This window comes from Trachemys scripta, chromosome 10, assembly GCF_013100865.1.
Source record: "Trachemys scripta elegans isolate TJP31775 chromosome 10, CAS_Tse_1.0, whole genome shotgun sequence".
Taxonomy (NCBI): Eukaryota; Metazoa; Chordata; order Testudines; family Emydidae; genus Trachemys; species Trachemys scripta.
In genome coordinates this window covers 42,023,954-42,047,461 of record NC_048307.1, presented here as the reverse complement: position 1 = coordinate 42,047,461, position 23,508 = coordinate 42,023,954, and the positions used below count along the sequence as shown (strand labels likewise).

General features: G+C 45.5%; 1 protein-coding gene across 10 annotated transcripts in view; it reads left to right on the top strand.

Annotated features, from left to right (window-relative positions):
- Window positions 1-23,508, top strand: part of NEO1 (neogenin 1) — a 535,617-nt gene that overhangs the window by 483,396 nt on the left and 28,713 nt on the right. For all 10 annotated transcript variants that reach the window (XM_034783480.1, XM_034783479.1, XM_034783474.1 and 7 more), the window contains 2 exons: window positions 8,307-8,545; window positions 9,050-9,142. In XM_034783480.1, coding sequence (XP_034639371.1) covers window positions 8,307-8,545; window positions 9,050-9,142 — 332 coding nt within the window. The remainder of the gene's footprint in view (window positions 1-8,306; window positions 8,546-9,049; window positions 9,143-23,508) is intronic.

The following is a 23,508-nucleotide window of genomic DNA, read 5'->3' as shown; positions in this document are numbered from 1 at the left end:
TCAACGACCTTGCAAAGGGAATTAAAACCAATAGTAAAAGGTTCTATAGCCAAATAAGAAGAAGACAAAGAAAGAAGAAGTGGGACCGCTAAACACTGAGGGTGGAGTGGAAGTTAAGGATAATCTAGGCATGGCCCAATATCTAAACAAATACTTTGCCTCAGTCTTTAATGAGGCTAATGAGGAGCTCAGGGATAATGGTAGGACGACAAATTGGAATGAGGATATGGAGGTAGATATTACCACATCTGAGGTAGAAGCCAAACTCGAACAGCTTAATGGGACTAAATCGGGGGGCCCAGATAATCTTCATCCAAGAATATTAAAGGAACTGGCACCTGAAGTTGCAAGCCCATTAGCAAGACTTTAATGAATCTGTAAACTCAGAGGTTGTACCATATGACTGGAGAATTGCTAACTTAGTTCCTATCTTTAAGAAAGGGGAAGAAGGTGATCCAGGCAACTACAGGCCTGTTAGTTTGACATCTGTAGTATACAAGGTCTTGGAAAAAATTTTGAAGAAGAAAATAGTTAAGGACATTGAGGTCAACGGTAATTGGCACAAATTACAACATTGTTTTACAAAAGGTAGTTCATGCCAAACCAACCTGATATCCTTCTCTGAGAAGGTAACAGATTTTTTAGACAAAGGAAACGCAGTGAATCTAATTTACCTCAATTTCAGTAAGGCATTTGATATGGTTCCACATGGGGAATTATTAGCTAAATTGGAAAAGATGGGGATCAATATGAAAATTGAAAGATGGATAAGGAACTGGTTAAAGGGGAGACTACAACGGGTCGTACTGAAAGGTGAACTGTCAGGCTGGAAGGAGGTTACTAGTGGAGTTCCTCAGGGATCGGTTTTGGGACCAATCTTATTTAATCTTTTTATTACTGACCTTGGCACAAAAAGTGGGAATGTGGTAATAAAGTTTGCGGATGACACAAAGCTGGGAGGTATTGCTAATACAGAGGAGGACCGGGATATCATACAGGAAGATCTGGATGACCTTATAAACTGGAGTAATAGTAATAGGATGAAATTTAATAGTGAAAAGTGCAAGGTCATGCATTTAGGGATTAATAACAAGAATTATTATTATAAGCTGGGGACGCATCAGTTGGAAGTAACAGAGGAGGGAGAAGGACCTCAGAGTATTGGTTGATCACAGGATGACTATGAGCCGCCAATGTGATATGGCCGTGAAAAATGCTAATGGGGTCTTGGGATGCATCAGCGAGCTATATCCAGGAGAGATAAGGAGGTGTTAGTACTGTTATACAAGGCACTGGTGAGAACTCATCTGGAATATTGTGTGCAGTTCTGGTCTCCCATGTTTAAGAAGGATGAATTCAAACTGGAACAGGTACAGAGAAGGGCTACTAGGATGATCCGAGGAATGGAAAACCTGTCTTATGAAAGGAGACTCAAAGAACTTGGCTTGTTTAGCCTAACCAAAAGAAGGCTGAGGGGAGATATGATTGCTCTCTACAAATATATCAGAGGAATAAATACCAGGGAGAGAGAGGAATTATTTAAGCTCAGTACCAATGTGGATACAAGAACAAATGGATATAAACTGGCCATCAGGAAGTTTAGACTTGAAATTAGATGAAGGTTTCTAATCATCAGAGGAGTGAAGTTCTGGAACAGCCTTCCAAGGGGAGCAGTGGGGGCAAAAGACTAAGCTTGATAAGTTTATAAGGGGATGGTATGATGGGATAGCCTAATTTTGGCAGTTAATTGGTCTTTGACTATTAGCGGTAAATATGTCCAGTGGCCTGTGATGGGATGTTAGATGGAGTGGGATCTGAGTTACTACAGAGAATTTTTTCCTGGGTATCTGGCTGGTGAGTCTTGCCCACATGCTCAGGGTTTAGCTGATCGCCATATTTGGGGTCATGAAGGAATTTTTCTCCAGGGCAGATTGGCAGAGGCCCTGGGGAGTTTTCGCCTTCCTCTGCAGCGTGGGGCACAGGTCAAGATGCTGGAAGATTCTCTGCATCTTGAAGTCTTTAAACCATGATTTGAGGACTTCAATGGCTCAGACACAGGTTTGATACAGGAGGGGGTGGATGAGATTCTGTGGCCTGCGTTGTGCAGGAGGTCAGACTAGATGATCATAATGGTCCCTTCTGACCTTAAAGTCTATGATTCTATGATACCTGAAGCGGGGGGTTCCAAAGAGGATGGAGCTAGACTGTTCTCAGTGGTGGCAGATGACAGAACAAGAAGCAATGGTCTCAAGTTGCAATGGGGGAGGTCTAGGTTGGATATTAGGAAAAACTATTTCACTAAGAGAGTGGTAAAGCACTGAAATGGGTTACCTAGGGAGGTGGTGGAATCACCATCCTTGAAGGTTTTTAAGGCCTGGGTTGACAAAGGCCTGGCTGGGATGATTTAGTTGGAGTTAATCCTGCTTTGAGCAGGGGGGTTGGACTAGATGACCTCCTGAGGTCTCTTCCAACCCTTATCTTCTATGATTCTAGGATTGTCGTACCAAAAGAACTTAGGTGTGAAATATCCTGATAAATACAATTCAGGAAGTTTCTGTGTGATCCGTGGCACTCTAATGCAGCGGACTGAAAATTCTGTATTTTTGGTGAATCCCAGGATGGATACTTTTATTGAATTAAAGGGACATTATCAATTTGATTTTTCTGGTAGAGCAATCCCTTAAATAGCATGTCCCCATTATTTTTCTAAAAATTATAAGGTTTATCTTCTTCCCAGTTTATTTTTATAAGGCCCTTTCAGCAAGAGAAGCGGCAGGCCCCGAGAACAACACCTCAAACTTGCTCAAGCCCTTTCTCCACTCACCCGCTTCCACTCTCCTGTGTGCCCATTCCTGCCCACTTACCTCTTCAGCAGTTTAGGACTGAGATAAGGCCTCCTAACTTTTTCATTCATAGATTCATAGATTCTAGGACTGGAAGGGACCTCGAGAGGTCATCGAGTCCAGTCCCCTGCCCGCATGGCAGGACCAAATACTGTCTAGACCATCCCTGATAGACATTTATCTAACCTACTCTTAAATATCTCCAGAGATGGAGATTCCACAACCTCCCTAGGCAATTTATTCCAGTGTTTAACCACCCTGACAGTTAGGAACTTTTTCCTAATGTCCAACCTAGACCTCCCTTGCTGCAGTTTAAACCCATTGCTTCTTGTTCTATCCTTAGAGGCTAAGGTGAACAAGTTTTCTCCCTCCTCCTTATGACACCCTTTTAAATACCTGAAAACTGCTATCATATCCCCTCTCAGTCTTCTCTTTTCCAATCTAAACAAACCCAATTCTTTCAGCCTTCCTTCATAGGTCATGTTCTCAAGACCTTTAATCATTCTTGTTGCTCTTCTCTGGACCCTTTCCAATTTCTCCACATCTTTTTTAAAACTGGACACAATACTCCAGCTGAGGCCTAACCAGAGCAGAGTAGAGCGGAAGAATGACTTCTCGTGTCTTGCTCACAACACACCTGTTAATACATCCCAGAATCATGTTTGCTTTTTTTGCAACAGCATCACACTGTTGACTCATATTTAGCTTGTGGTCTACTATAACCCCTAGATCCCTTTCTGCCGTACTCCTTCCTAGACAGTCTCTTCCCATTCTGTATGTGTGAAACTGATTTTTTCTTCCTAAGTGGAGCACTTTGCATTTGTCTTTGTTAAACTTCATCCTGTTTAACTCAGACCATTTCTCCAATTTGTCCAGATCATTTTGAATTATGACCCAGTTGCAATCCCTCCCAGTTTGGTATCATCCACAAACTTAATAAGGGTACTTTCTATGCCAATATCTAAGTCGTTGATGAAGATATTGAACAGAGCCAGTCCCAAAACAGACCCCTGCGGTACCCCACTCGTTATGCCTTTCCAGCAGGATTGGGAACCATTAATAACAACTCTCTGAGTACGGTTATCCAGCCAGTTATAGTAGCCCTATCTAAATTGTATTTGCCTAGTTTATCGATAAGAATATCATGCGAGACCGTATCAAATGCCTTACTAAAGTCTAGGTATACCACATCCACAGTTTCACCCTTATCCACAAGGCTCGTTATCCTATCAAAGAAAGCTATCAGATTGGTTTGACTTGATTTGTTCTTCACAAATCCATGCTGGCTGTTCCCTATCACCTTACCACCTTCCAAGTGTTTGCAGATGATTTCCTTAATTACTTGCTCCATTATCTTCCCTGGCACAGAAGTTAAACTAACTGGTCTGTAGTTTCCTGGGTTGTTTTTATTTCCCTTTTTATAGATGGGTACTATATTTGCCCTTTTCCAGTCTTCTGGAATCTCTCCCATCTCCCGTGATTTTGCAAAGATAATAGCTAGAGGCTCAGATACTTCCTCTATTAGCTCCTTGAGTATTCTAGGATGCATTTCATCAGGCCCTGGTGACTTGCAGGCATCTAACTTTTCTAAGTGATTTTTAACTTGTTCTTTTTTTATTTTATCTGCTAAACCTACCCCCTTCCCATTAGCATTCACTATGTTAGGCATTCCTTCAGACTTCTCGGTGAAGACCGAAACAAAGAAGTCATTAAGCATCTCTGCCATTTCCAAGTTTCCTGTTACTGTTTCTCCCTCTTCACTAAGCAGTGGGCCTACCCTGTCTTTGGTCTTCCTCTTGCTTCTAATGTATTGATAAAAAGTCTTCTTGTTTCCCTTTATTCCTGTAGCTAGTTTGAGCTCATTTTGTGCCTTTGCCTTTCTAATCTTGCCCCTGCATTCCTGTGTTGTTTGCCTATATTCATCCTTTGTAATCTGTCCTAGTTTCCATTTTTTATATGACTCCTTTTTATTTTTTAAATCATGCAAGATCTCGTTGTTAAGCCAAGGTGGTCTTTTGCCACATTTTCTATCTTTCCTAACCAGCGGAATAGCTTGCTTTTGGGCCCTTAATAGTGTCCCTTTGAAAAACTGCCAACTCTCCTCAGTTGTTTTTCCCCTCAGTCTTGATTCCCATGGGACCTTACCTATCAGCTCTCTAAGCTTACCAAAATCTGCCTTCCTGAAATCCATTGTCTCTATTTTGCTATTCTCCCTTCTACCCTTCCTTAGAATTGCAAACTCTATGATTTCATGATCACTTTCACCCAGGCTGCCTTCTACTTTCAAATTCTCAACGGGTTCCTCCCTATTTGTTAAAATCAAGTCTAGAACAGCTTCCCCCCTAGTAGCTTTTTCAACCTTCTGAAATAAAAAGTTGTCTGCAATGCAGTCCAAGAATTTGTTGGATAGTCTGTGCCCCGCTGTGTTATTTTCCCAACATATATCCGGACAGTTGAAGTCCCCCATCACCACCAAATCTTGGGCTTTGGATGATTTTGTTAGTTGCTTAAAAAAAAGCCTCATCCACCTCTTCCACCTGGTTAGGTGGCCTGTAGTAGACTCCTAGCATGACATCTCCCTTGTTTTTTACCCCTTTTAGCCTAACCCAGAGACTCTCAACACTTCCGTCTCCTATGTCCATCTCTACCTCAGTCCAAGTGTGTACATTTTTAATATATAAGGCAACACCTCCTCCCTTTTTCCCCTGTCTATCCTTCCTGAGCAAGCTGTACCCATCCACACCAACATTCCAGTCATGTGTATTATCCCACCAAGTTTCAGTGATGCCAACAATGTCATAGTTGTATTTATTTATTAGCACTTCCAATTCTTCCTGCTTATTCCCCATACTTCTCGCATTTGTATATAGGCATCTAAGATACTGGTTTGATCTTTCCTCCCAGTTTTGTCCTGACCCTCCTTTCTCTCTGCCAATATAGCCCACACTCCCTCTTGTTTCCGACCCATCTCCCAGGTCTCCATGTTCCCCACTTACCTGTGGTCTTTGCTCACCTGTCCCCGTCGAACCTAGTTTAAAGCCCTCCTCACTAGGTTAGCCAGTCTGTGTCCAAATAGGGTCTTTCCCCTCCTCGAAAGGTGAACGCCATCTCTGCCTAGCAGTCCTTCCTCGAATAGCATCCCGTGGTCTAGGAAGCCAAAGCCCTCCTAGCGACACCATCTTCGCAGCCAGGCATTCACCTCCATGATGCACCTGTCTCTGCCCGGGCCCCTACCTTTGACAGGAAGAATCTAAGAGAATACCACCTGCGCTCCAAACTCCTTCACCTGTACTCCCAGAGCCCTGTAGTCACTCTTGATCCACTCAGTGTCACACCGCGCAGTATCATTTGTGCCCACATGGATGAGTAGCATGGGATAGTAGTCAGAGGGCTGGATAATCCTCGACAATGCCTCCGTAACGTCTCGGATACGGGCTCCCGGCAGGCAGCATACCTCCCGAGATGAAATGTCAGGGCGACAGATTGGCGCCTCCGTCCCCCTCTGCAGAGAGTCTCCGACCACCACTACCCTACGTTTCCTATTCGCAGTGGTGGCAGCAGACCTCCCAGCCTTAGGGGTACGAGGCTTCTCCTCCTTTACTGTAGGGGGTGATTCCTTCTTTCCTGTATCAAGAAGAGCATAACGGTTACCTATTACCACGGCAGGAGGGTTCGGAGCAGGGGTGGAGCACTGCCTACTGCCAGAAGTAACCAGCTGCCAGTGTCCACCCTGAGCCATCTCCTCCTCCACCAGTGGTGTATCAGCAGTCCTGTGTACTGGGACAGCTACCTCAGCTGTCTCCACATGGACACTGTCGAGGAATTGCTCGTGGATTCAGATGCTCCTCAACCTAGCCACCTCCTCCTGTAGCTCTCCCACCTGCTGCCTGAGAGATTCCACCAGCAGGCACCTCTCACATTGGATGGTCCCCCCAGCCTGGATATCAGTAAGTGGAAATTGCAAGTTACAGTCTCTGCAAAACCACACCAGGATCTGGGTAGAAGCATCCATGCTCAGGCGCTCTGTCTGACTACAGGCACAGGTGGAGGAGACAGAAGCAGTGCTGGCACAGGTGTTGCAGGTCTTCCTAACCATCGTAAGCCTCCCTCTGTCAAACTCCCATCTGCAGTCCCCTGTCCGCTGAAAGGGTTGTTTAAGCAAGAAGTTTTGAATGTAGTTGGTTTATAGGTATTAAGGGGAATAAAGAGAAAACAGATAGAACCGGCAAGGGACCCTGCTCCCCTTCCAAACTCCCTTGCGAAACTCCCTGTTAGCAGCCCCTGTTCGCAAAAACTCCCTGGTTGCTTGTGCGCTGCTTTATAAAGCCCTGGCCTGTATGAATGCCCCGCCCACTGATTAAGGCTCAGCCACTTACCAGAGGCTTCTAGCTTTCAAACCTTCCTTTGAAGCTCACAGCTTCCAACTGCCAGCCACAGCACATGGTCCTTCAGATAACCAAACAAACAAATAGACTGACAAACACAAGCTCAGCACACAGCAAGTAATCCCCAAACACAAACAAACACACACTACAGACAGTCACTTACCCCAAAAGGGTGCTGTATTGCTCCTCCTTCACCTGGAGAACTCCCTTGCGAAATTCTCTGTTAGCAGCCCCTGTTCGCAAAAGAGGAGTTTCAGGGAGTGAAATACCCTCGCTCCTGCTGCACTCTTCAGGCTACCCTGGTGCCATGACAAATGGAGCTTCTCTGGCTAGCCACTCCCTGCACAGTGTAAACAAACTGAAAAAGCCCCCTCCTCCCCAATTTTTTATTTCCCTTGTTTTAATCACATCTTAATCGTTACTTGCATTCCTTCTTGATGCCAGATATGACATTTCCTTTTTTGCTCCCAGGGTCCAAGGTGGAAAGGGATGTTTGAACGCCTCATTTTCCACCTGTAAAAACTCTTAACATCACACAAAAATCGCCTCACACTCCAGAACCTGGCATTGTTACTCCAACAAGAGCGAGTAAGCACATTAGCTGAATGTGTCTGCTAACCTGATCAGTAGTAAAATCATTAATATTTAAATTATCAACATTAAACTTCAGAGTTATCACCATTTTGAAGTAATTGTGTCATTTCACACCCCACTTGCAGCTATTATTTAAGGCTATTTGCACACTTAGGACTACAATAGAGCGTTGGTTTTCATACACTTGACACTTATCTTCACAACCACAAGGACTGGGAACTTACCAGTAATGTTTGTTCATGAAAGCTTAGGTTCTGCAGCACGTGGCAGATTTTGAAACAAAAATCAATGGCTGCATAGTACACCAGCCTGTCTCTTTAGGTGTAGAACATGTACATCTGTAAAAGAAAGCTTCTTGCCTGGTAGTTAGCTGCCCCACAGCTGAATAGTAGATCTGAAAGAAATTTAAATGAAAACTCGCCTGTCTCTGAGAGTAACAAAATATTTGTCTAAGAATGTTTCATTTATTTTCTTGTTTTGCAAGGAAACGAGCTGCCTGTAAATCAGTGAATGGGTCCCATAAATACAAAGGAAATTCCAAGGATGTCAAACCCCCTGACCTTTGGATCCATCATGAGAGACTGGAGCTGAAACCCATTGATAAATCTCCAGACCCTAACCCAATCATGACAGACACCCCAATCCCTCGCAACTCCCAGGACATCACACCAGTTGACAATTCCATGGATAGCAATATCCATCAAAGGCGCAACTCATACAGAGGTAAGTTTGCCTAACAATAAGCCATAGTTGGATCTTGGTATTTAATTGTGTAAAATTAGATACAGTATAACCACTGTATCTGGCAAAAGCATTTGTTAAAATGTTATTTAGATTATAATAAAAGTTTTTATTAAATTATTTTTTTTATGTTTCTATTTATTAGGTTGGGTTTAGTGACTAGGTTACAGGGCTCTGTTCCATTCAGGTGTAGAGGATTCATCTATAGGATATTAGTTTCATGGAAGTCTGGACTGTTTCTCCCATTCACAATAGTGCCTGTAACCCAACCCGCCCCTTCTGATGTTCCAGTGGAGGGGGTGGAAGAACTATATCTAGTCTGTTAGTCTTGGATGCTTGCCAGTCATGAGCTGCAGAACTATTATGAAGAAGACAGCCATACTATGCACACAGAATTAAAAGATGTTTGTAGCCAAATCACCTGGTTGTGTGTTGTCATGAAGGAATCAGTGCTGTAGTAAGTAACCTTCCATATTCTTTCTTCAGGGCATGAGTCAGAGGACAGCATGTCCACATTGGCAGGAAGAAGAGGGATGAGGCCAAAAATGATGATGCCATTTGATTCTCAGCCCCCTCAGCGTAAGTTAACAGCCTTTCTTACCAATTGTCTCAGCCAGAAAGAATGTTTTGTTATAATTGGGAACAACAAAATGAGCCATTGTGAATATGTTCTCAACACCCTCCATCCCTAAATAATTCCATCCCAGGTTGCAATGGGGATATTATCAGGAAGGGGCACTGAAGTCCTGTTACACCTTCATTTTATTGACAGAGAGATCTGGATGGCCCTTTCTGAATAAGGATTATTTACTGTGTGGAAGAAATAGCTCAAAAAAGCATTTGCACGTATTTTAGAAAGAATAACTGTATAAAACAATCCTGTAAGCTTCCCAGTACTCAGTCTGATAGTACTTTTGTTCCAAAAAAATGATGATATTCTGATCTCAAGGTGCTGGGAATGCTGCGTAGAATGCTCACTGATAGAAGCTGAGGTTCAGTGGGCCTTGTCAAGCAGACTCTCATTTTGGATGCTTCCTACTGCTTTTTGTCTTTCAGTGTGTAGACTTAATGTACACCAGCTGCCAGACATCCCATTAGGGAAAAAATATCAAGTTTCAAATAAGAGGGTAGTTTGTGGGTGCCTGGTTGGTTACCTTTGGTATCTGTGAATATTCCTGACTACCAGGTTCTGATGATTGAGGGAAGTGCACTAACTGTAGCACCATGCAATGGGGCCATGCTATTTTCCCCATTGCTCCAGAATATTGTAAAAACAGTTCTTTTATCAAACAATACTTGCAGTTTCAAACAATGTCTCTGAGAGCAGAGGAAACTTTGCCACATTGCATTAGTTTTACTGGTCTTCAGTCTTCGGAGAATTACTGAGATCTTGGCTCAGGTCATAGGTAAATATAAGTTTGGTCTTATGCTGGTTTCCACAAACATTTGTCTTTATCACAAAACCACTATATGCCGTTGTCAGGCACAAGTCAGCACAATATGCATTTTTCTTTGAGTAGCGTCCCTATACGTTCTCCACTTCAGGTCCTCATGTGCCTTCGATCGGAGATTTTCAGTAGTAGTGACCATTTGGTCCGCACACATGCTCCAGACATTCTCATGCCCTATACGGAGGATATATAGAGCTGCATGGGCTAACCACCATATCAACTGCTCTTCACCCTGAGACAGAGCATCTTGCATGCCCACTCTAGCACAGCCTGTAGCTTAGCCCTTTTAGTTTAGTTTGTATGATAGTTCAGTTTAGTTTAGTAGTTTATCTAGTTTGCTTGTTTTGAATTCTGTTTTTATTGGAGGATTTTTCTATTAAACCCCACCCACCACCACCGCCTCTGTTGCTGAGGGGCTATCTTTAGGGGGGTCATTGTTGCTAGGGTATGCCAGGATCTCCAAGCTTCAAGCACCACCTTTCCTGCCAGGAATCCATCCCAGTTAGTGATGACTATTCTTGATACCTCCACTGTTTGGGAGACTCCCACATACTGGCCAAGTGTAAGATCTGCACGTCTTTTAAAAGCAGATTTAGGAAAAACAGGCAAATTCAGTTCAGGTTGCTCATGACAGAGTAAGCCCTGAGACCTGCCTCTGATCCAGGCTTTAAGAATCCCTCTGTACACCTGCCTTCAAACACATTTAGTGCCCTGTCAACATCCATATCCCAATCACCAAGAGCATCATGAGATAAGACCATGGAGGGTACTGATAAGACTCCAAGGAAGAGGAGCTCTAGATTTCCCACTTGAAAGCCATCTTCAGAGAAACCTTGGTCATCTCATGGAGTGACCATTTTGCAGACCTCAGGTCCCAAAGCAAGTACCATTGAGGCTCCAAGCTATTCTGGTACTGCGGGGTTCATTGAAGACTTTCAACTTCTCCAAGGGCCACAACTTCCCTAGGCAATTTATTCCGACACTTAACCACTCTGACAGTCAGGAAGTTTTTCCTAATGTCCAACCTAAACAGCCCTTGCTGCAATTTAAGCCCATTGCTTCTTGTCCTGTCCTCAGAGGTTAAGAAGAACTTTTCTCCCTCCCCCTTGTAACAACCTTTTATGTACTTGAAAGCTGTTATCATGTCCTCTCTGTCTTCTCTTTTCTCCAGACTAAACAAACCTAATTTTTTCAATCTTCCCTCATAGGTAAGGTTTTCTAGACCTTTAATCATTTTTGTTGGTCTTCTCTGGACTTTCTCCAATTTGTCTACATCTTTCCTGAAATGTGGCGCCCAGAACTGGACACAATACTCCAGTTGAGGCCTAATCAGCACAGAGTAGAGCAGAAGAATTACTTCTTCTGTCTTGATTACAATATTCCTGCTCATACATCCCAGAATGGTGTTTACTTTTTTTGTAACAGCGTTACACTGTTGACTCATATTTCGCTTGTGATCCACTATGACCCCGATATCCCTTTCTGCAGTACTCCTTCCTAGGCAGTCATTTTCCATTTTGTATGTGTGCAACTGATTGTTCCTTCCTAAATGGATTACTTTGCATTTGTCCTTATTTAATTTCATCCTGTTTTCTTCAGACCATTTCTCCAGTTTGTCCAGATCATTTTGAATTTTAATCCTATCTTCCAAAGCATTTGCAACCCCTCCCAGCTTGGTATCGTCCGCAAACTTTATAAGTGTACTCTCTGTTCCATTATCTAAATCATTGATGAAGATATTGAACAGAACCAGACCCAGAACCAATCCCTGCAGGACCCACTCGTTATGCTCTTCCAGCATGACTGTGAACCACTGATAACTATTCTCTGGAAATGATTTTCCAACCAGTTATGCACCCACCTTATAGTAACTCCATCTAGGTTGTATTTCCCTAGTTTGTTTATGAGAAAGTCATGCGAGACAGCATCAAAAGCCTTACTAAAGTCAAGATATACCACATCTACCGCTTCCTCCCTATCTACAAGGCTTGTTACCCTGTCAAAGAAAGCTATCAGGTTGGTTTGACACGATTTGTTCTTGACAAATCCATGCTGATTGTTATTTATCACCTTTTTATCTTCTAGGTGTTTGCAAATTGATTGCTTAATTTGTTGCTTCATTAGCTTTCCGGGTACAGAAGTTAAGCTGACTGGTCTGTAATTCCCCAGGTTGTCCTTATTTCCCTTTTTATAGATGGGCACTATATTTGCCCTTTTCCAGTCTTCTGGAATGTCTCCCGTCTTCCATGACTTTTCAAAGATAATTGCTAATGGTTCAGACATCCTCAGTCAGCTTCTTGAGTATTCTAGGATGCATTTCATCAGGCCCTGGTGATTGGAAGACATCTAACTTGTCTAAGTAATTTTTGACTTATTCTTTCCCTATTTTAGACTTTGATCCTATCTTATTTTCTCTGTCATTCACTATGTTAGATGTCCAATTGCCACCAACCTTATTAGTGAAAACTGAAACAAAGTAGTCATTAAGCACCTATGCCATTTCCACATTTTCTGTTATTGTCTTCCCCCCCTCATTGAGTAACGGGCCAACTCTGTCCTTCATCTTCCTCTTGCTTCTAATGTATTTGTAGAATATTTTCTTATTTCCTTTTATGTCCCTAGCTAGTTTGATCTCATTTTGTGCCTTGGCTTTTCTACTTTTGTCCCTACATACTTGTGTTATTTGTTTATATTCATCCTTTGAAGAATATTGGCAGCATGTGACCTCCAGAAGAAGAAAGAGGAGAACCTATGTACCCCCAATGCAGATAGAGGTGCAAAACCATTTTCAGGCTCTCTGCACAGAAGGAGAAGGGAAGGGATCAGAAGGAGACCCTATCGGTCAGAAGGCGTGGGATTCATTGTCCTAGGGATAGGGGTTCCAGGACCACCACTCCCAAAAGGAGGAGACGGGTGGTGGTGGCCAGGACTCCCTCCTAAGGGGGAAGGAGTCATCCATCTGCTGACCAGACCCGGAGACTCAAGAAATGTGCTGCTTGCCTGGAGCTAGAATCCAGGATATGACGGAGTGTCTGCCAAGACTGATCAAGACCTCGGACTATCCCTTCCTACTTCTCTACATGGGCACCAATGGTACTACCAAGAATGAACTTGAGCAGATCACTGCAGACTACGTGGCTCTGGGAAGAAGGATAAAGGCGTTTGAGGTGCAATTCGTGTTTTCATCCATCCTTCCTGTTGAAGGAAAAGGCCCAGGTAGGGACCATTGAATTGTGGAGTTGAATGCGTGCTTACGCAGGTGGTGTTGGAGAGAGGGCTTTGGATTCTCCGACCATGGGATGTTGTTCCAGGAAGAAGGATTGCTAGGAAGAGATGGGATCCACCTAACAAAGAGAGGGAAGAGCATCTTCGCAGGCAGGCTTGCTAACCTAGTGAGGAAGACTTTAAACTAGGTTTGCTAGGGAATGGTGACCTAAGCCCAGAGGTAAGTGGGGAAGTGGGATACCGGGAGGAAACACAAGGAGGAGGGTACAAGACGGAAAGCCGCCTGATTCGTACTGAGAAAGTAGGGTAATCGGCTAGTTATCTTAGGTGCCTGTACATGAACGCAAGAAGCCTGGCAAACAAGCAGGAAGAATTGAAAGTCCTGGCACAATCAAGGAACTATGATGTGATTGGAATAATAGAAACTTGGTGGGGCAGTTCACATGACTGGAGCACTGTCATGGATGGGTATAAACTGTTCAGGAAGGACAGGTACGGGAGGAAATGTGGAGGAGTTGCATTGTATGTAAGAAAGCAGTATGATTGCTCAGAGCTCCAGCATGAAACTGGAGAAAAGCCTATTGAGAGTCTTTGGGTTAAGTTTAGAGGCGAGAGCAACAAGGGTGATGTCGTGGTGGGCGTGTGCTATAGACCACCAGATCAGAAGGATGAGATAGATGAGGCTTTCTTCGAACAACTAAGTGAAGTTTCCAGATCACAGGCTCTGGTTCTAATGGGGGACCCTGACATCTGCTGGGAGAGCAATACAGCAATGCACAGACAATCCAGGACGTTTTTGGAGAGTGTTGGGGCAACTTCCTGGTACAAGTGCTGGAGGAACCAACTAGGGGCTGTGTGCCTCTTGACCTGCTGCTCACAAACAGGGAAGAATTGGTAGGGAAGTAGAAGTGGATGGCAAACTAGGCAGCAGTGACCATGAGATGGTTGAGTTCAGGATCCTGACAAAAGGAAGAAAGGAGAGTAGCAAAATCCAGACCCTGGACTTCAGAAAAGCAGACTTAGACTCCCTTACGGAACTCATGGGCAGGATCCCCTGGGAGGCTAATATGAGGGGGAAAGGAATCCACAAGAGCTGGGTGTATTTTAAAGAAGCCTTATTGAGGGCACAGGAATAAACCATCCTGATGTGCAAAAAGAAAAGCAAATATGGCAGGCGAACAGCTTGGCTTAACAGTGAAATCTTTGGTGAGCTTAAACTCAAAAAGGAAGCTTACAAGAAGTGGAAATTTGGACAGATGACTAGGGAGTAGTATAAAAATATTGCTCAGGCATGCAGGAGTGAAATCAGGAAGGACAAATCACACTTGGAGTTGCAGCTAGCAAGGGATGTTAAGAGTAACAAGAAGGGTTTCTTGGGGTATGTTAGCAACAAGAAGAATGTCAGGGAAAGTGTGGGACCCTTAATGAATGGGGGAGGCAACATAGTGAGAGATGATTTGGAAAAAACTGAAGTACTCAATTCTTTTTTTGCCTTGGTTTTCACAGACAAGGTCAGCTCCCAAACTGCTGCACTGGGCAACACAATATGGGGAGGGCGTGAGTGCTCAGTGGTGAAAGAACAGGTTAAGAACTTAGAAAAGCTGGACATTCACAAGTCCATGGGTCCACATCTAATGCATCCAAGGGTGCTGAGGGAGTTGGCTGATGTGATTGCAGAGCCATTGGCCATTATCTTTGAAAATTCGTGGTGATCGGGGGAGGTCTCAGACGATTGGAAAAAGGCAAATATAGTGCCCATATTTTAAAAAGGGAAGAAAGAGAACCCAGGGAACTACAGACCGGTCAGCCTCACCTCAGTCCCCGGCAAAATCATGGAGCAGGTCCTCAAGGAATCCATTTTGAAGCACTTGGAGGAGAGGAAGGTGATCAGGAACAGTCAACATGGATTCACCAAGGACAAGTCATGCCTGACCAACCCAATTGCCTTCTATGATGAGATAACTGGCTCTGTGGATATGGGAAAAGTGGTGGACGTGATATATCTTGACTTTAGCAAAGCTTTTGATATGGTCTCCCATAGTATTCTTGCCAGCAAGTTAAAGAAGTATGGATTGGACTATAAGATGGATAGAAATCTGGCTAGATCATCAGGCTCAACGGGTAGTGATCAACAGCTTGATGTCTAGTTGGCAGCCAGTATCAAGCAGAGTGCCCCAGGGGTCGGTCTTGGGGCCAGTTTTGTTCAACATCTTTATTAATAATCTGGATGATCGGATGAATTGCACCCTCAGCAAGTTTGAAGATGACACTAAGCTGGGGGGAGATGTAGATACACTGGAGGGTAGGGATAGGGTCCAGAGTGACCTAGACAAATTGGAGGATTGGGCCAAAAGAAATCTGATGAGGTTCAGCAAGGATAAGTGCAGAGTCCTGCACTTAGGAAGGAAGAATCCCATGCACCACTACAGGCTGGGGACCGACTGGCTAGTAGCAGTTCTGCAGAAAAGAACCTGGGGATTACAGTGGATGAGAAGCTGGATATGAGTCAGCAGTGTGCCCTTGTTGCCAAGAAGGCTAATGGCATATTGGGCTGTATTAGTAGGTGCATTGCCAGCAGATCGAGGGAGGTGATTATTCCCCTATATTCGACATTGGTGAGTCCATACCTGGAGTATTGTGTCCAGTTTTGGTCCCCCCCAGTACAGAAGGGATGTGGAGAAATTGGAGAGAGTCCAGCGGAGGGCAATGAAAATGATCAGGCGGCTGGGGCACATGACTTACGAGGAGAGGCTGAGGGAACTGGGCTTATTTAGTCTGCAGAAGAGAAGGGTGAGGGGGGATTTGAGAGCAGCCTTTAACTACCTGAAATGGGGGTTTCAAAGAGGATGGAGCTCGGCTGTTCTCAGTGGTTGCAGATGACAGAACAAGAAACAATGGTCTCAAGCTGGAATGGGGGAGGTCTAGGTTGGATATTAGGAAACACTATTTCACTAGAAGGGTGGTGAAGCATTGGAATGGGTTTCCTAGGGAGGTGGTGGAATCTCCATCCTTAGAGGTTTTTAAGGCCCAGCTTGACAAAGCCCTGGCTGGGATGATTTAGTTGGTGTTGGTCTTGCTGTGAGCAGGGGGTTGGACTAGATGACCTCCTGAGGTCTCTTCCAACCCTAATATTCTATGATTCTTTGTAGTTTGACCGAGTTTCCACTTTTCGTAGGACTCTTTTTTGAGTTTTAGATCATTGGAGATCTCCTGTTTAAGCCAAGGTGGTTTCTTGCCATACTTCCTATCTTTCCTCCCTCATAGTTGAGGCCAATAACCAGATGGAGAGGCAGGGTCAACCCAGAGCTACGCCCCAGAATAAAGACTCGAAAAGACTGGATCTGTTTGGGCGAAAAATTTATTCGTCTTCCAGCCTTCAGTTGAGAGTGGCCAACCACCAAGCCCTCCTTGGCTGCTATGACTACAATATGTGACAGTCTATGTCCAAATTCGAGGTCTTGCTGCCTGAAGGGTCCTGGAAGGAATTCCGGGCGATCCTCAAAGAGGGCACGGCTGCAGCGGGGGCGGCCCTCAAAGCAGCCTCGGATGCAGCAGACTCCACGGCTCGCACCATAGCCTCATCCATCTCCATGTGAAGGGCGTCCTGGCTGCTCCTCTCAAGTCTATCAACGGAGGCTCAGCAATTGATGAAGGACCCCCCCCCTTCGACGGCCAGGCCCCGTTTGCAGAGCAGACGGACAGTAAACTGCATGGCCTTAAGGACTCCCGTACTACCCTGCAAACTCTGGGGCTGTATGTTCCCGGTCCAGCCTGTAAGTGGTTCAAACCACAACAATCTCAGGGCCAAGGGAGTCAACCCCACCAGGAGACCCCCCATAAGAAGAGTAGGGGCTACAAGCACCACCCAAACCACCCACCTCCACCGTCTGTCCAGTTGGGCTCGACCTGCAATAAGCAGGGGGGCAAGCGAGCGTTTAGAGGGTGCGCTTGAGGGCGACCTACCAGACTATACCCTGGATCCATCTGTCCCGCTGTTCTTCAACCACCTTTCTTTTTTTCTCCGTGCCTGAAACACTATAACTTTAGACCGCTGGGTCCTCAATACTGTGGTGGAGGGTTATACCCTACAGTTTATTTCTACCCCCCTCTTTGACCTCCCTTCCCTGGTCCTCTTCAGGGACCCTTCTCATGAGAGTGGGTGCAGTGGAAGAAGTTCCTCTCAAGTTCAGGAACAAGGGGTTCTATTTCTGGTACTTCTTAATCCCAAAGGCTAAGGATGGTCTGCAGCCCATCCTGGACCTGAGGGACCTCAACAAGTATCTAAAGAAGCAGAAGTCCTGCATGGTCTCCCTGGTGTCTATCATCCCCTCCCTGGATCCGGGAGACTAGTATGCCACCCTTGACTTAGAGGACGCATAGTCCCACATAACAATCTTTCAAGGTCACAGACACTTCCTCTGGTGTATGGTGGGCCTCCACCACTATCAGTCTGCCATCCTCCTGTTTCATAGAATCATAGATTATTAGGGTTGGACTAGATGACCTCCTGAGGTCCCTTCTAACCCCCTGCTCAAAGCAGGACCAATCCCCAAATGGCTCCCTCAAGGATTGAACTCACAACCTGGGTTTAGCAGGCCAGTGCTCAAACCACTGAGCTGTCCCTCCCCCCAGTGATAAATGGCCCCCTCAAGGATTGAACTTGCAACCCTAGGTTTAGTAGGCCAATGCTCAAACCACTGAGCTATCCCTCCCCTCATTTGGCCTGGCGACAGCACGCAGAGTGTTTACCAAATGCATGTCGGGGTATCCTCAGGCATCAGGGTATCCAGAGCTACCAGTACCTCAATGACTAGCTAGTCAAGGGTAACTCCAGCTCTCAGGTCCTGTAGTATGTCACAGTGCTGCAAGACACATGTGTCGTTCCCTGGGCCTAGTGGTGAATGAAAAAAAGTTTACGTTCGTTCCGGTGCAGAGGATAGAGGTCATTGGAGCGGTGCTTGACTCTACCTGTGCCAGAGCGTTCCTGCCGCTAGAAAGATTCCAGATGTTGACAGACCCCATCACAGAAGTCTCCGCGTTCCCCCTGACTACGGCTAGGGTTTGCCTGTGCCTACTGAGTCACATGGCAATGTGCACATACATTGTCCGCCATGCCAGGCTCCGGATGCAACTCCTGCAGCAGTGGCTGGCGATGGTCTATTCCCAGTCCAGAGATCACCTGAACAAGGTCGTTACCATTCCTCCGGCGGTACTTGCCTCACTGCGATAGTGGACCGATCAAACAGCGGTCCTAGAGGGGGTTCCGTTCGACACCCCCCCATCACTCCATCAAGTTGGTATCGGACACCTCGGACTTTGGTTGGGATGCGCACCTCAGAGACCTCCAGACCCAGGGTATGTGGTCCCCAGAGGAGATGACGTTACATATAAACGTCAAAGAACTCGGGGTGGTCCACTTGGCATGCGGAGTCTTCCTACCTCACCTGTTGGGAAAGGTGGTGAGAGTCCTGACCGACAACATGGCCTCAATGTTCTACATCAACAGGCAAGGTGGAGCACATTTGTCGACTCTCTGCCAAGAAACACTCCATCTCTGGGACTTCTGCATCAGCCACAAAATCCATCTGGAAGCTTGTCGCCTCCCTGGTGTCAAGAACACATAATGGATTGGCTCAGCAGGGACTTCTCCTCTCACCACGAATGGCTACCCGGAGGTAGCCTGTATGATCTTCCAGAGGGAACTCTCAAGTAGACATGTTCACCACCCCAGGCTAAACAGGAAATGCCACCAGTTTTGTTCGCGGCAAGGCCTGGGCAAAGACTCCCACTCCAATGCCTTCCTCCTGTCGTGGTCAGGAAACTTGATGTACGCATTCCCTCCAATTCCTCTCATCAGCAGGTCTTAGCAAAGTTCAAAAAAGATAAGACACAGATTATCATGATCGCCCCAGCGTGGCCTCGCCAGCACTTGTTCGGCATGCTTATGAACCTCGCAGCAGCCCCTCCCTGGACCCTGCTCAACCAGCCGGACGTACTGTCACAGGACAAGGATCAGCTCTTGCACCCCAACCTCATGACCCTCCTCCTCTCGGCATGGATGAGGTCCAACAGGTCCTCCTAGGAAGCAGGAAGCCCTCAACCAGACTGACTTACCTGGCCAAGTGGACAAGGTTTTCCCGCTGGGCATCCAAGTGTGGCATCTCTCCCTCGCGCTCTTCTGTACATCTATCTTAGGGTACATCTACACTACAGCGGGGAGTCGATTTAAGATACGTAAATTCAGCTACGTGAATAGCGTAGCTGAATTCGACGTATTACAGCCGACTTACCCCGTTGTGAGGACGGCGGCAAAATCGACTTCTGCCGCTTTTTGTCGGCGGCGCTTACTACCACCTCCGCTGGTGGAGTTAGAGCGCCGATTCGGGGATCGATTGTCGCGTCCCGACGGGACGCGATAAATCGATCCCCGAGAGGTCGATTTCTACCCGCCGATTCAGGCGGGTAGTATAGACCAGGCCTTAGACTACCTGCTTCATCTGAGGAACCAGGGCCTGGCACACTCTTCCATTAGAGTGCATCTCATGGCCATCTCTGCTTTTCATCCACCAATCCAAGACCAGACGGTGTTTTCTCATTACATAATGGTCAGATTCTTGAGAGGCCTTGAGAGACTCGTCCCGCAGGTACGTACCCCTGTCCCACAGTGGGATCTTAACTTGGTCCTCTCCAGACTCACAGGCCTGCACTTTGAACCGCTGGGCTCCTGCTCCCTTTCCCACCTGTCATGGAAGGTCGCTTTCCTGGTGGTGGTGACATCGGCGAGGCAAGTCTCTGAGATTAAAGCCTTGACCTCAGAACCGCCATACACGATATTCTACAAAGACAAGGTCCAGCTGAGGCCTCACCCGGCCTTCCTGCCGAAGGTAGTGTAGTCAATCTACACGTCCGTGAACTCCTACCCGCCTCCAGGGGTACTGCTTGGGAGTCACCTAATATAGAATGGACATGAGCAAGCACTCGAAGAAGAAAAGACAGTTACCTTTTCCGTAACTGGTGTTCTTCGAGATGTGTTGCTTATCTCCATTCCATAGCCCGCCCTCCTTCCTGACTGTCGGAGTTTCCGGCAAGAAGGAGTTGAGGGTGGGGGGACCCAGCGATGCCCCTTATACCGCGCCATGTGGGCGCTACTCCAGAGGGCACCAGAGTCAGTCCCCTACAAATACTGCTAAGGGGAAAAACTTCCAGCCCCAGTGCATGTGGCCAGCACACACACCTAATATGGAATGGACATGAACAACACATCTCAAAGAACACCAGTTACGGAAAAAGTAACTGTCTTTTTTCCTAGTGCCTCCCAATTCTCCGGTACCTACCGCACAGGATGGACAATGATCCCCAACTCCATTACCCACCCCGCCTTTGGATTATGTTGAGGGGGATTCCTCTGATTCTCAGATTTCTGTCCATGAATTTCCCATCTACCATGAAGGTACTACTCACCTGTCACCTACCCTTGAAGCTTTTCTCTTGGAATTTCCCTATCTCAAGCCCTGCCTCACTGGTATGAGCAGCATGGCTCCCTCAGTGGTCTTTTTGGGATCCGTGGGCTTTTTATCTCCAGCAGTTCTCAATATCTCGAAATTTCTCTCATGGAGAACATAGAGCGAGACGTGTGCCTGATCCACCACATCCTCCTTAACAGTCTGAACCTCTAAAGGAGACTTTCAAGTGCGACCTCAGGTGGAATATTTCCAGATAAGGCTGTAATGCCTCCACCACTGCCTTTGGTGGACGATTTCAAGCAATTTCAGGAGCTCATGAAGAGCATTGCTGACTTTCTCCATATCCCATTAGACTAGAGGATGTCCAGGAGTCACAACATAAACTTTTGGACATCCTGTATGCAACACCTTCTGGATGAGTGGCTTGACCCATGAATGAGGATTCTGCTAAAACCATCTGGCAGACTGATTATAGCACCAGTTATTTGTAAATGGGCAGACAAAAAGTATTATGTGCCAGCAAAAAAATCAGAATTTTAATTTTCCCATCCTTCACCAAAGTCTTCAGTTGTGGAGGCAGTTAACCAGCATAGTAGACACCATAAAAAGCCTACAGCTTTATGATAGGGACCAAAAACGACTCCTTCTCTTCAGTCACAAGGTAATTTTCAGCAACCCTGCAATTCAGGATTGCAAATTACCAAACTCTGATGTCAAAGAATCATAGAACTGTACGGTTGGAAGGGACCTCAAGAAATTATCAAGTCTGGCTGCTTGCATTGTGGTGTAGCCAAGTAAATCTAGAGCATCCCTGAAGGTATTTCTCCAACCCATTTTTAAAAACTTCAAATGACAGGGATTCCACAACCTCCTTTGGAAGCCTATTCCAGAGCGTAACTACCCTTACAGTTATAAAGCTTTTCCTAATATCTAACCTAAATTTTCCTTTCTGCAGATTAAGCCCACTGCTGCTTGTCCTACCTTCTGTGGAATGGAGAACAATTGATTACAGTCTTCTTTATAACAGCCCATAACATATTTGAAGACCGTTAACCAGTCTCCTCTCAGTCTTCATTTCTCAAGACTAAACACACCCAGATTTTTTAATCTTTCCTCATAGGTCAGGTTTTGTAAACCTTTTATCATTTTTGTTGCTCTCCTCTGGACTCTCTGTCCAAGACCACTCTTTTGATGGACTTAAACTTTTTTCAGATTCCACCAATGAATCTCTTCTTACCTTGAAGGACTTGAGGACCTTACACACCTGCAAAGCAGAGGAAATTTAGTAGAACTCAAACCACATAGAAATCCTGACCAGTCTAGCTCTCTACCTGTCCTAGACCTACAGAACCACCTAAATCTGCGACCAAGTGTCAATTTTCAAGGTTTTGTCAATGGCCCAGAATTTTCCCCCCTTGGGAATCTTCAGCTTCATCAGCCTACCTACCTCCCACCCTTTAGAGATTGATTGTCCTAGCTTTTGACCTGGGGAACAGATTACATCTGACAATTGGGTCATAAAGGTTGTAAAATCAGGTTACTCTATCTATTTTAAACCCCACACCCCCCAACCACCCTCCTTCTCCATCCCTTTTCAGGGACTCATCTCATGACCATTATTGGAACAGGAAGTCATCTCTGTTTTACACATAGGGCCATAGATACAGCTCTAGTCCACCACAGGGGAAGGGATTATAGTCCAAGTATTTTCTGATCCCTAAAAATAACATGGGATGGAGACCGATACCAGATTTCAGACTCCTAAACACCTTTGTGATATCACATAAATTTAGGATGGTGACTCTCACAGCTATAGTTCCATCATTAGATTCCAGGGATAAGTTTGTGGCCCTTGATCATGCATTTTTTCACATTGCATTTCACCCCCTCACAAGAGGTTTCTTTGTTTTATAGTCAACCAGGATCACTTCCAGTATTGATTGCTTCCGTTCAGCCTCTGGGTGTTCTCAGAGGTTATATCAGTGGTAGCCGCTCACCTATGACAGCTAGGTGTAATCATCTTCCCTTACCTCGATGATTGGCTGCTTAAGGACTCATTGTACCACAAAGTTCTTTCTGCAGTACAGATAACCATGTCTCTATTCTACAGGTTAGGTCTTCAACTCAACATGGAAAAATCCATTCTGACCTCAGTATAGTAGATACATTTCATAGGGATGTCTCTGGATGCTGTAACAGCCGGGGCTTACCTACCTGTTGACAGGTTTATGACCCTAACAAACCTCATCTCCAGGTTTCAAATAAGCCCCCAGGCATCGGAAAGAAGTTGTCTTCAACTGCTATGACTTGTACTTTTGTAAAGCAATATGCCCGGTATATAAACAATCACACCCTCATCTCAACCTGTTACCTTCCAGGCATACAAAACACAATGTCTGACAATCTGAGCAGGCACTCCCTATATTCCAACAGGGACTCAGACTCTCGAATTCTCAGACATATTCTTTTCACTTGGGGGCTTCCAGAGGTGGACTTTGCCATCACCACCAACAGGAAGTGCAAGAAATTCTGCTTCAGATATGGGCTGGGTCCCAATCCCTAGGAGACACCTTCCTCATTTTTTGGACAAGGGGTCTTCTTAAGGTATACTCCCCAAAACCATTGATCCTCAGTGTGTTGAACAAGATTAAACACAAAAAGTCAGAATCATTCTAGTTGTACCATCTTGGCAGAGACACATGTGGTATCCTTACCTGATACGCCTCATTTCTTGTCCACCATTGACACTTCCAACCATTTTGATTCCAGTCAGACTCTTCATCTCAACTTGAGAATGTTTCAGCTC